Here is a 13,368-nt window from a genome sequence, read left to right as displayed (position 1 = left end):
AAATGCAGGATCCTTGGCTTCAGCGATATCAACGCGAAGCCTCCAAAGCGCAGAGAGAGCACTCCCTCCGCACTCCAGAGGCTACGCGTTGCTGCCTGAAGCCTCCAAAGGCTTTGCAACCTTGCCACTGCTCCCGGACCTGTTCTGGGGGCTGGGGAAGCTCGGGCTTCCCCCGCCCCCAGCCCCGCAAGCTCCGGGAGCCGCGGTAAGGCTGCGCGCAACCTCGCTGGATCCCGCTCGCAGTCTTTGCTTCTTTGATCTTTGGGGCTGGGGGGGGGAATAAGATTTTTTTTTCTTGATTTCCCCCCTTGATTTCTTGATTTCCCCCCCTAAAAACTAGGTGTGTTTTATGGTCCGGTGCGCCTTATGGAGCGAAAAATACGGTAGATGCCTTGCAGTCATTGCAGGAAAGACACAGCCAGCCTTTAAAGGGAATGTAGAAGCTATCTTAAATGACATCCTGCATACTTTTACCCCGCAGGACGAAAGAAGGAGGTGCTGTGAAACTGTGGGATCAGGAGATGAAACGCTGCCGGGCATTTCAGCTTGAGACAGGGCAGATCGTGGAGTGTGTCCGTTCGGTGTGCCGAGGCAAAGTATGTGAGCTACGCAAAACGCATTGCCATTTGTTCTCCTCGCAAGGGGCTCTTTTTAAGATCGAGCGTTTAGCAAAACAATAAAAAGTGATCCGCACTTAGAGATTCTGCTTACGGAGAAAAGGACGCTAGGAAGCTCCAATGGGTAGGAACAAGTAGATCTTTGAGGCAGATGATTCTGAATATCTAGCAGACAATCTGTCTTGATTCCCTCTGGGTTTCCTTATTCTGGCCATGAGTGGCGGACACCTGGGGAAGAGGGTGATGAATGGTAGGGATGAGACAGCAGAGCACAGCCTGATGTGACACAGCAGAAGCATGCAGAGGTGGAAGAGTATCTGGTGTAATTATTATTATTATTATTATTATTAATACCCCGTCCATCTGGCTGGGTTTCTCCAGCCACTCTGGGTGGCTTCCAGCAGAATATTAAAATACAATAACCTATTAAACATTAAAAGCTTCCCTAAACAGGGCTGCCTTCAGATGTCTTCTAAAAGTCTGGTAGTTGCTTTTCTCTTTGGCATCTGGTGGGAGGGCGTTCCATAAGGCGGGTGCCAAAACCAAGAAGGCCCTCTGCCTGGTTCCCTGTAACTTGGCTTCTTGCAGCGAGGGAACCACCAGAAGGCCCTCAGCACTGGACCTCAGTGTCCGGGCAGAATGATGGGGGTGGAGACGCTCCTTCAGGTATACTGGACTGAGGCCGTTTAGGGCTTTAAAGGTCAGCACCAACACTGAATTGTGCTCGGAAACATACTGGGAGCCAGTGTAGGTCTTTCAAGACCAGTGTTATATGGTCTCAGCGGCCGCTCCCAGTTACCAGTCTAGCTACAACTAATTCTGGATTAGTTGTAGTTTCTGGGTCACCTTCAAAGGTAGCCCCACACAGAGCGCATTGCAGTAGTCCAAGCGAGAGATAACTAGGGCTAGTGTTGTCTCCCAAGGAGAGGCAGTGTGTTGATAGAAAGAGGAGGCACAGCCCCCTAGACACAGAGCCCACCTTCATGCCCAAGATTCCTGCAGGGACAGAATTTCTTGTGAGTAGCACAGCATTCTCTGCATCTGCCTAACATCTTGGTGGGTAGGTGGGGAAACTTGTTGGAACAACCTCGCAGTTCCCATGTGTAGGAGATTAGCAGCCAAACCTAACAAATGCATATTCTTGCTAGCGAGCATGGGAAAGGGCTAAGTCCACAGAGATGTATTGCCAAATAGGCAGATACTCAGACCATAGAAATACAATTGGTAGAGAGGGTTCTCTGTGATGTCATCCCCTACTCCCCAGAGAGGAAGGAGCATGTAGAACTTCCTGTTCCTCTCTCTTCCTTTGATCAGACTTTGTTTTGTTAACTTTGCTACGTTACATGTGCATTCTGTGGTTGGCTTCCTTTGCAGTGCTTTATTTTGAAATCCTTGAGGTAATATTTTAGTTTCCTGTTAACTACGTTGCTTTGAATGTATACTTTATGTTTGACTTTCTTCAGTAATGTTTTATTCTGGATTGTTTTATTTGATGTTTTAATGTAGGTTGCAAGCCACTTGGACGTTTTTTTTAAAAAAAAAAATCAGTATAGAAATGAAAAATAATAATAATATGTGGGGGAAATGCAGCAGTCTTTTGAAATTCATGCTTCTCTAAGTAGAGTTTTTAAAATAATAATAATAATACATAAATACTGACTTGGACTTTGAAATATCAACAGGGCAAAATTTTAGTGGGATCCAAAGATGGAGAAATAATTGAAATTGGAGAGAAAAATGGTGCTTCTAACCTGCTGATTGACAGCCACATGGAAGGAGAGATTTGGGGCTTGGCTACTCATCCCACCAAAGACATCTTCATCTCTGCTAGTAATGATGGAACCGCAAGGATCTGGGACCTTTGTGACAAAGTAAGAGCTGCTTCAGTTGAATTGAAGCCTTCAGTGTACTTAGGAAAATTACAGTGGTACCTCGCAAGACGAATGCATCGTAAGACGAAAAACTCGCAAGACGAAAGAGTTTTTCGTTTTTTGAGTTGCTTCGCAAGACGAATTTCCCTATGGGCTTGCTTCGCAAGACGAAAACGTCTTGCAAGTTTGTTTCCTTTTTTTTACGTCCCAGGCGCTGGGTGGCTGCGCGGATGGGTCGGCACTGGTGGGAGCCTCGTCTGTGGGCGCCGCCGCCGCCTTGTCGCCTCTCCCTTCCAAATCCTGTGCACAGCACCCGTACAGGATAGCCAGCACCAGCAGCGCCAAGAGCAGCGCCAGCAGCATGGCGGACTTTTTGCCCACGTAGAAGCCCGAGCGCAATGTGACAGTCATGGTGGCCGGTTGAAAGCAAGGGGGGGAGCCTGAGCGACTGAGGAAGAAATTCAGCACAAGATCCGTGCTTCGCAAGACGAAAAAACTCGCAAGACGAAAAAACTCGCAGAACGAATTAATTTCGTCTTGCAAGGTACCACTGTAGAGGCTACTGCTGTTGTTGGAGCTTAGAATTTATCATTGCACCTCTCATTTCCAAAATGCTTCACAATTTCTTGTGTTTGCCCTGACAGCAACTCTACGCAGAGGGTTAACATGACCCCTATTTTACTGGTGAACTGTTGAGTACAAATTAGATTCACCTGAGCCACATGTGCTTAACTTTGCCTGGATCATGCCTGGTGACTTGCAAAGGTGTCTCTGGAACTCCAGGTTCTTCAGCAAACCTCCAGTTATCACAACTAATCATTATTACTTATATACATTTAAGGGCTTTTCCAAGCAAGCTGTAAAGATGTGAAGCATTTCAGATTATCTGATTAACAAAGATCGTCGGGACATTCAGTTGAAACTGGCTCTACTGCCAATGGAATGAAATCCAGAGCTGTATATCAAGGGATCTGAATCCACTGTGTTTGCAAACCTGCTGTTTTAATCAAGCTACTAGGCAGATATTGTAGGAAATGAGGTACTTCTTCACACATCACAGAGTTCTGGCCTCCTGTGTCGAAGGGCTTCAAAAGAAATTGAAACAAATTTGTGGAGAATAGAGCTATCAATAGCTGCTTGCCAGGATAACACCTTCAGGCTCAGCGGCAGATTCACAAGGGGAGAAAGTGCAGGTGTGGCCCTGACCTGCATAAGGTCTTCCTGTTGATATCCAGTGGGTCACTGTGAGAACAGGCTTCTGGACTAAATAGGCCTTTGGACCAGTGCCAGATTTAAAGGTAAAGGGACCCCTGACCATTAGGTCCAGTCGTGGCCGACTCTGGGGTTGTGGCTCTCATTTCGCTTTATTGCGAAATGTGGCCAGCATGACTAAGCTGCTTCTGGCAAACCGGAGCAGCGCACGGAAACGCCATTTACCTTCCCGCTGGAGCGGTACCTATTTATCTACTTGCACTTTGACGTGCTTTTGAACTGCTAGGTTGGCAGGAGCAGGGACTGAGTGACAGGAGCTCACCCTGTCGCGGGGATTCGAACCGCCGACCTTCTGATTGGCAAGTGGTTTAACCCACAGAGCCACCCACGTCCCTTAGTGCCAGATTTACGTATAAGCTAAAAAAGCTACAGCTTAGGGCCCCACTCCTTTGGGGCCCCCCCAAAAAAATTAAAGGGAAAAACAACGATGTACATTTCCAAAATATAAGATAAAAAACAAATGAAATAAAACCAACATACAGCAACAGTGTTTTGTGTTGTGTAGGCTCCAGTGATGTAAGTAATGGGCCCCGCCTGCTAGCCTGCTCCCTAAAATATCACTGGTTTGCTCATTTCTTTATCAATTACTTTGATAAAATACATATTTTGTTATGTGCAAATGGCTTTAGATACCTATTAGGTCCATAAATTACCATATAGCAAATATTCAACACACAAAAACAGCGACAATTTGTTGATGACAAAGGACAGCTGGACATACAAAGGGCCCCATTACCTTCAGTAGCTTAGGGCCTCATCAAGCCTAAATCCATTGCTGTCAACTTTTCCCTTTTCTTGCGAGGAATCCTATTTGGAATAAGGGAATTTCCCTTAAAAAGGGGGGAAACGTTGACAGCTATGCCTAAATCTGGCCTTGCTTTGGACTGATTCTGTAGGACTCTTTTTACGTTCTTATGATATCTTTGTAAATATCGCCACAACCCAGTTAAGGGGCATATGCATGCAGAAACTAACTTCCCCGCTTGTATCCCTGACTGCATGAAGAACCATGCAGTGTGCATGGTTCGACTCCTGACTCAGAAACTGGGGTTGGGTACAAAGTCCCAGTCATAAAGTTGATGCCAGCACTGTTCAGCTGCACGAACTGGTGTAACTGAATGAGGATTGTGTGTGTGTGTAAGTGTCTTGAGTTATAAATGATGCCCCTAAAGCAAAGTGTCGCCGTCTCCATCCCACAGAAACTTCTGAACAAAGTCAATCTGGGCCATGCCGCCAGATGTGCCGCCTACAGCCCCGATGGCGAAATGGTTGCCATTGGCATGAAGAACGGAGAGTTCATCATTTTGCTCGTGAACAGCCTTAAAGTGTGGGGCAAGAAAAGAGATCGCAAGTCTGCCATCCAGGACATCAGGTATTTTGTCTAGGTTGTGGGGTGACAAAGATGGGCTGAAGTGCAACTGACGGGCTTGTGAGCCATTTGGTTTTGCGCCGTGTGACGCTTGCTAATGGCTTGTTGCGGAACTGATGAATGTACTCCTTTGGAAAGCATTGCCCAGGTGGCATTAGTTCACACTAAGCCTAGGATAGGTAACGTGGGGCCCTCCAGATATTGTGGATTAAATTCCCATCACTCCAAGCCAAGAGGACCAGTTGTCAGGGATAATGGGAGTTGTCGTCCACAACATTTGGATGGTACCGCATTGGCTTCCCCTGTTCTAAACGTACACCAAACTTCAAAAAACCGTAAAGCTAATAAAACAGATATTCCATAGCCATCCCTAGTTCTCGCTAGCCAAAGAACAATAAGTGCAGTTGAGAGCAGTGAGTCTGATCAGATAGGCCATATGGAACCCCTAACCACATCTCTCGAGTGATATTATTTATAATCACAGGGCCACCACCAAGAAAGCGCTGCTCAATTTGTGACTCAAGGGAATACAGATTGGGGTTTCTTGAAGGTGGCTTCAGCAGGTGGGCAGCCTCATAGCGGGAAGACAATCTCTAAAATAAGATCTCCCCTGGAATAAATACTGCAGCTGGTGAGCAAAGGGATTTCCAAGGGAAATTTAATTAGGCAGAAACTCCATTCCGCTCTGTAGCCTGTCCTTTGCAGGTCCCATGACCACAAATAATCTGATAATCTGAGGAGTGGGGGAATTATTTGGGCAGTGGGGGAGGAAAGTCTTCTCTTGCCGTGCTTTTGAGCAGATCTGGAAGCTTGTAGGAGGATCTTGTCTTAAGGAGATAGGATTGGGTTGGATAAATATCTTCAAGGGTTTTATGTCACACAAGTTTTGGCTTCCTCTCCCCATGCCTGTAAAAGAAATGAAAACTCTGTATTGACTGGAACCTACATCTTATTTAAAAACAGCTTTCCAAACCACCTGAGCACCACTCAACGAACCACAGGTGATCTTCCCAGGAACGAAAGGCATTCCAAAGTATCATTTGCCAAGCATCGTATTCAGTTTTTTTCCCAAGCAAGGAACTCTCCTAACACTTCATGGCCCAGCACTGTCTTAACAAATCCCTGCTCCTTCTTGTTTTGCTGTGCAGAATCAGCCCTGATAACCGGTTCCTGGCAGTGGGCTCACAGGAACACACCGTTGACTTCTACGATCTCACCCAAGGCACAACCTTGAACCGCATCGGCTACTGTAAAGACATCCCAAGCTTTGTCATTCAGATGGATTTTTCCGCAGACAGCAGATACATTCAGGTAGGTTTTTGCCTTCATTTCTTCTCTTTTCTATTTTCGAAATTAAAATTTACAGCTCTTCTGATAGAGAAGGCTCCATACTGGTGATAGTGTCCCGGATGAAATGGATTCTTGATGCAAAATATCGCCTTCTTGCAGTCGGGTGGTTTAATTGTAATGAGCTGCATGCAACCCATCCTGGGACTGCATGGTGAAGGGCCAGGCTATAAATGCATTTATTTATTAACAATATGAATACGCTGCTTATATGTGGTTATTTAAATGCCTATAAAACAAAAGCAGAGAGGCAGAGGAGAGGGAAAGAAGACAGTGAATGAAAATAGGCAGTCTTATGTTTCATAAATCAAAATGCTGCTGTTTTAATGCCTGCGGTGCAGATGTTCCCTGCACATAGAAAACTAGCATGTCAGGCAGAAGGCAAGCCTGGAATATCCTTCATCCTGATCAGGGCCGTAGCTGGGGGGGGGGTGAGGTGGGCTCCCGTCAGGGGCACAGGCGAGGGGAGGCTAAAAATATGTCCATAAATATGTCTATAAATAAAAATATCAATTATTTCCTCATAAGAAAAGGTTTTAAACAGAGGGTAAATTGAATGGGTGGAGGGAGGGTGGTTGGAGGAGAGGCGGAAAGAAGAGCTAATTTGTCCATGGCTAGGAGGCACAATCTGTACCAGGCTTCCTCAAACCCGGCCCTCCAATTGTTTTGAGACTACAATTCCCATCATCCCTGACCACTGGTCCTGCTAGCTAGGGATCATGGGAGTTGTTGGCCAGAAATATCTGGAGGGCCGAGTTTGAAGAAGCCTGATGTGGATGGTTCTGCCAAGATCACCTAGCCATGGATCTGACCTTTACATACCTGTTCTTAATGTGCAGAAATGCTTTTCCACAAGGGTTTAATGTGATAGGGTGAATTCCTAACTTCAGTCTGACATGGTTCAGTCCAGGCAAAAGTTCATTGGCAGAGTGAAAGCTAAGCCAAAGGGAACAAGCCATTTCAAGGAATTTCATGTGATGCTTGTGCTTCAATCACATTTGTCACATTCACACTTGACACAGAAAAAACATAGAGCATTAAGTAGCCTGACAGCCAGCACAGCAAATCCTAGCCATTGTTTCCTACTCAGATTCCTGCATTGCAGACACTGCATGGACGTCAGAAGGTTTTCTCTGAAGAATGTGCGAAATGACCTTTCGTACATATAGAGAAAGCTGTATAAATGGGAATAAAACGTGCGTGACTCTGTGAATGTGCTTCCCTGGAGCTGAGCTCATTTGTGGCACAAGTCTCAACGAAGACAGAACAGGCTGGCAAGGCATGGTACTCAAGATCTGTAGTGGCCTTTCTGACAGTAAGAAATGTTCGACAGTGGAAGGGTCTCCCTCGGAAGGTTGTGGACTCTCCTTCCTTGGAGGTTTTTAAGCAGAGGTCGGGTGGCCATCTGTCTTGGATGCTTTAGCTGAGATTCCTTCATTGCAGGAATGAGGTCCAGCTCCAAGGGCCTTCTGGCAGTTCCCTCACTGCGAGAAGTGAAGTTACAGGGAACCAGACAAAGGGCCTTCTCGGTAGTGGCACCCGCCCTGTGGAAAGCCCTCCCACCAGATGTCAAAGAGAAAAATAACTACCAAACTTTTAGAAGACATCTAAAGGCAGCCCTGTTTAGGGAAGCTTTTGATGTTTCATAGACTATTGTATTTTAATATTCTGTTGGAAGCCGCCCAGAGTGGCTGGGGAAACCCAGCCAGATGGGTGGGGTATAAATTATTATTATTATTATTATTATTATTATTATTATTACTACTACTATTACTATTACTATTATTATTATGGCTCTTGAGGTCTCTTCCAACTCTACAATTCTCTGGTTCTGTTACCTTTCCCTGCTTATATCTCAGATAAAGCAAAACAGGCACAGAGTCATAACCCGCGAGCCTGCATTTGTCAACACAGAAATGCCACTTAGCATATGCATTTGTCCGGGTTGCAGATTAATTCCTTCATATTTTCTTTTAGAGAACTGTCTTTCATTAAGGAGAGGTGCAGACCTATGGCATTGCTAGCTGCCGTGGTAGATGCTAGACATGGGGACCAAGTGTTTTGGCACCATCTGTGTGACGATCATGATGTCTTGCCTCAGGTATCAACCGGTGCCTATAAACGCCAAGTCCACGAGGTGCCATTAGGGAAGCAGGTGACGGACGCAGCCTTCATCGGGAAGATTACCTGGGCCACTTGGACAAGGTGATGCGGCACAAAAAGAGCTGTGAGCTTCACGGTGGTACAGAAACAAGAGATACAAGGGATGGGTGGCAGGAGAGCAGCATCGTGAGCCATAGCTCAGTGGTAGAGCATCCACTTTGCATGCAGAAGGTCTCGGGTTGGATTCCCGGTGTCTCCAGGTAGGGCTTGGAAGTGTCCCTTGCCTGAAACCATGAAGAGCTGCTGCAAGTCTTTGTGGACAATAATGAGCTAAGCAGGCCAGTGATCTGACTCCAGTATAACCCAGCTTCCTATGTTCCTAATTTCACCCAGTAAGAATTCACCCACTTGTAATGGGTGACAAAAAGTACACCCTGTTCCCCACCCCAGTCAATTTGCTGGAAACTAATTGGGAGAAGAAAAGGCTGAGGAGTAAATCCTACACAAATCTGGAGTGCTGTCCCTAAGGCAGTTGGGTAGCACCTTGTACGCCTCCTTCCAGCAACTCCTGCAGGCCAAGCTGGTGCCAAACGTATTGCTCTGCTTTCCTTTGGACCACATTGTGGGACTGTTAAGGACAGTAGGAAAGGATATATTGAGTAAGTAATATCCTTCCTTCACTCACACCAATAAGTGATGTAGCAGAGCCGATTCCCCTTCAATAAAGCTGGAAGCTAGATTGCAGATTCATTTGAATCTCCTAGTTAAGATTATTTCCTGGTGTCCCCTTTGATCCCTCTTAAAAGAATAAAGGCACAAGAGTCTTTCTGAGTAAAGCAACAAAAAGTTTACTCACATTTCAGTTCACGATTTGATCCCTGAAAGGCAGGCTTTGCTTAATGGTTACACAACAAACTGTGAGTTCATCTCATATGGAGACTCAACTCATGTGTTGCCGGCTGAGAGCCAGCAGACAGCAGAATTACATTCAGATAGCAAAATGGCTGCAGGAGAGCAGCATGGCAGCAAAAGAACAGCAAGACAATAGAAAGACAAAAGTAGACTGAGAAAATGGCTGCAAGACTCGGCTCTTTTAGGGAGTCAGCCAGAGCCATGCCCTTCTCCCAGATCACATGCAGGGGGAAGACGCTCCAGACCAGTGGAACAGAAAGTTACACTGACTGGATGTCTCCCTGCCTGTGCCCATCCTAGGGAAATCAGGAATGACTGTACCAATGGATTACATCCCATACACATCAGTGATGCCAAGGACCTCCAAGGACCTGGGCAGCCCAGGACCTCCATACACTGTCCAGGCTTGCACCCCAGAGAGGTCACTTTGGTGTTGCTAACGTAGCAAAAATGACATGGGAGGCAGCAGTTATGAGTTTCCAGTCTCTGCAGCCACAGCAGGCGCTGTGATTCTCCAGCAATTTCACTTTGCTCCCAGAGGTACACTCCATTGTCTTTCGAGACAGATGGATGCCAACACATTTGGACTGGCCGCCTCTGTGCTGCCAAAAGCATCTTCTCTGAGAGATCTCAGTATATATTTTTCTTTAAAACAACAACAACATACCTAGCTCCTTACGGGCTTTACTGTCTTCAGAAACACATGCCCCCAATGCTATACTATCTTTTTTCTTTCACCTTTCACCATTGGAGCAGTATCCTTGGAGATGAAGTCATTGGTATTTGGCCTCGAAATGCGGATAAGGCAGACGTCAACTGTGCTTGCGTAACCCACGCTGGACTGAACATTGTCTCCGGGGACGACTTTGGACTAGTCAAACTCTTTGACTTCCCCTGCACTGAAAAATTTGTAAGTCGGCTTTCTAGCTTTGTGGTGTCTGTGCACAGAATCAGAATACAGGGTGAGGTGCTGAATTCATGAATAAACGAGAGAGAAAATATTCTTAGAATGCCAAATATATATATATATATATAATTGCCTGGTGCATTTTGGAGGCTAGGCATCTGGCAAAGGAGGAAACTGTAGTAGTATATATTTTTGCAGGGAATCCCCATGACGGGGTGAGCTCCTGTTGTTCATTCCCAGCTCTTGCCAACCTAGCAGTTCTAAAGCATGTCAAAAGTGCAAGTAGATAAATAGGTACCACTCTGGTGGGAAGGTAAATGGCATTTCCGTGCGCTGCTCTGGCTTTACCAGAAGTGATTTAGTCATGCTGGCCACATGACCCAGAAAAACTGCCTGCAAACGCCAGCTCCCTCGGCCAGTAAAGCGAGATGAGCACCGCAGCCCCAGAGTCGTTCACGACCAGACTTAACTGTCAGGGGTCCTTTACCTTTACATTTTTATTGCCCCCAAGACAGGAATTTCTTGTTTTCAAACTGTGCTGCACAGCAATAAAAAATTTGAGACACGGTGATAACTTTTTCTCTCCAGTTTATTCCTGGTTGCATCTAGCAGAGATGGTTAGATGTGAGAATTTCAGCTTGTCATTTTTCCCAGTCTTAAGTTCAATTCTCCACATCACCTTGTGATTTATTTATTTTTAAGTCCTTCTGAGAATTCATCAGCATCTTTGTGCAAATTTCTCCCAATATACACATTTTGGGGTGCTAATTTCCCAAAATATGTGCATTTTTGGAAAGCAATTCCCCCCAATACATTTCCTGTGTGTTATTTTAATGAATATCTGAATATTTATCCTAACATATGCATTGTCAAACACATTACTTAACTGTAGAACTGCACTGCAAAATCTGAGGAACGGAGAATCTCAAAGGGTGGCTCTTGTTTCGGTTCACACGTTGTTTCAAACACTGCAAGTTATATAGGTTCACCTTTAAAGGCAAACCAAGTTGCATTCTGCCCCTGCCCCCCAAATCCTTGGTTCAGGCTTCTGTCTCCCCACTTACAGCATATAGGTGAAATCATGTATAGTGGGGAACACCATCTACAAAGCCTGTAAACCCCTCTCTAAACTTCTGGAAACCCTTGAAAAACCCCTTTAAAAAACCAGACGGGGATAAATAGTAGCAAAAGTGGCTCTCTGTCTTCCTTATCACAGGAGGACGATTTGGAAATGACAACGAGGGAGGTAGACCAGTACCCCGAAGTGCCTGGCTGTGATTCAAAAGTAGACTCCTGGGATTGCTAGCTGTTTTTCTGCTCTTTCCAGGGTGTTTTTGTCTCTTTTGTGCCTTTTTGGAGTTTAAATTGATTTATTTATCCCCCCCCCCCGGCACTGCACATATATGCAGTCGTTCTCAAGTTAAACACACATGAGGAGGGAGATGCCTGTATATAGAACCATCTTGTGGATTCTCGGAAGTGTTCAGATGCCCGTGATCAATGGAGTCGGTCTTCATTGCATTCTGACGATTAAAAAAAACCGCAGCTGCCAACGTGGGTGGAATGAGCTTTTGTGTGTGTGAGAGAAACCTTGCCTTTTCCCAACAGGCCAAACACAAGCGTTACTTCGGCCATTCGGCTCACGTCACCAACATACGCTTCTCTCACGATGACAAGTACGTGATCAGCACAGGAGGGGATGACTGCAGGTAACTTTTTGCATTTGTTTATGCCAAGCTGAGTGTTGGGTTTGGGTGTGAGAGAGCAGAGTTTGGGGAGATTCACACTCAACTTAGCCCGCTTTGCAAGGCTCTTGGGAGGCGAGAAGATATTGCTTTGAGCTCTTGTGGTGGAGAGGACAAAAGAATAAAAGAATATCAAGCGGAAGAAGTCAGTGCTAACCACCAGATCCTACAAGCTGCTGTAGGAAATAGTGGCAAAATGGCACACAACCCTTTGCTGGAGCAAGTCAGCAGCTAAGCTTTGCCTTTCTGCAGTAGGCTGGATTCCTCACAAACCATTCTGTATCTTCCATGCAGACAAGTGGAACAGTCTCCCTCGGGAGGTTGTGGACCAGTGTGGGAGCCAATGTGGTGTAGTGGTTAAGAGCAGTAGATTCGTAATCTGGGGAACCGGGTTTGCGTTTCTGCTCCTCCACATGCAGCTGCTGGGTGACCATGGGCCAGTCACACTACTTTGAAGTCTCTCAGCCCCCCTCACCTCACAAAGTGTTTGTTGTGGGGGAGGAAGGGAAAGGAGATTGTGAGCCACTTTGAGACTCCTTCAGGTAGTGATAAAGCGGGATATCAAATCCAAACTCTTCTTCTTCTTTGTAATGGTTATATGGGGTTGCTCGTGCGTAAGTTGCCACCACTCCTGGCTAGGTAGCCTGGTTAAACCTTTCCTGGCTGGACAGCCCTTCACTTCGTGGCTGTTCAGTCGCTAGCAGAATCTGTCAGTGGGCGTTTCTTGAACTTCTTCCAGCAAAGAAGTTCTTTGACGCCAAGTCTACGCCTACTTTCCCTGCGCGGCAGTCTTCTGCGCAGGGTGGGTGTGGGTAGCAGAGGACCTGTGCTCTCCCCGCTGGTCTCCAGCGAAGAGTCCTGGAGCCCTCTCTCCGATTCCCCCATCCGCCCCCCTTTATCCCTGGTGTTACGCTGATTTTCTTCCCCAGCTGATGAGTCCCCTCTCTCCCTGCTTGGCCCTTCTCCGGCATCGCTTGGGAGCCCTGCCTCCACTTTTGGCTCCGATGTCAGTTCCCTGACATTCTTCTTCTTGGAGATTTAAAAGCAGGGGCTGGGCAGCCATCTGTCATGGATGCTTTAGTTGAGGTTCCTGCAATGCTGGGGGTTGTACTAGGTGGCACTCAAGAGTCTCTTCCAACTCTAAGATTCTATTATTCTGTGATTATTCGAGTGCAAGGACACATTCCAGCCAGGCAAAAGCACTTGGGTGGGGATACTTCTGAGG

General features: G+C 46.3%; 1 protein-coding gene across 5 annotated transcripts in view; it reads left to right on the top strand.

The window, feature by feature from the left end:
- EML6 (EMAP like 6) overlaps window positions 1–13,368 on the top strand; it is a 160,360-nt gene that overhangs the window by 144,941 nt on the left and 2,051 nt on the right. For all 5 annotated transcript variants that reach the window (XM_081903624.1, XM_081903623.1, XM_081903628.1 and 2 more), the window contains 7 exons: window positions 482–596; window positions 2,300–2,488; window positions 4,960–5,132; window positions 6,278–6,440; window positions 8,578–8,681; window positions 10,248–10,401; window positions 12,007–12,107. In XM_081903624.1, the coding sequence (XP_081759750.1) occupies window positions 482–596; window positions 2,300–2,488; window positions 4,960–5,132; window positions 6,278–6,440; window positions 8,578–8,681; window positions 10,248–10,401; window positions 12,007–12,107 (999 nt within the window). The remainder of the gene's footprint in view (window positions 1–481; window positions 597–2,299; window positions 2,489–4,959; window positions 5,133–6,277; window positions 6,441–8,577; window positions 8,682–10,247; window positions 10,402–12,006; window positions 12,108–13,368) is intronic.

This window comes from Podarcis melisellensis (genome assembly GCF_964234715.1).
Source record: "Podarcis melisellensis genome assembly, chromosome: 3".
Classification (NCBI taxonomy): domain Eukaryota; kingdom Metazoa; phylum Chordata; class Lepidosauria; order Squamata; family Lacertidae; genus Podarcis; species Podarcis melisellensis.
Note: the sequence above shows the minus strand (reverse complement) of the source record. Positions and strands in the feature narration are given on the sequence as shown.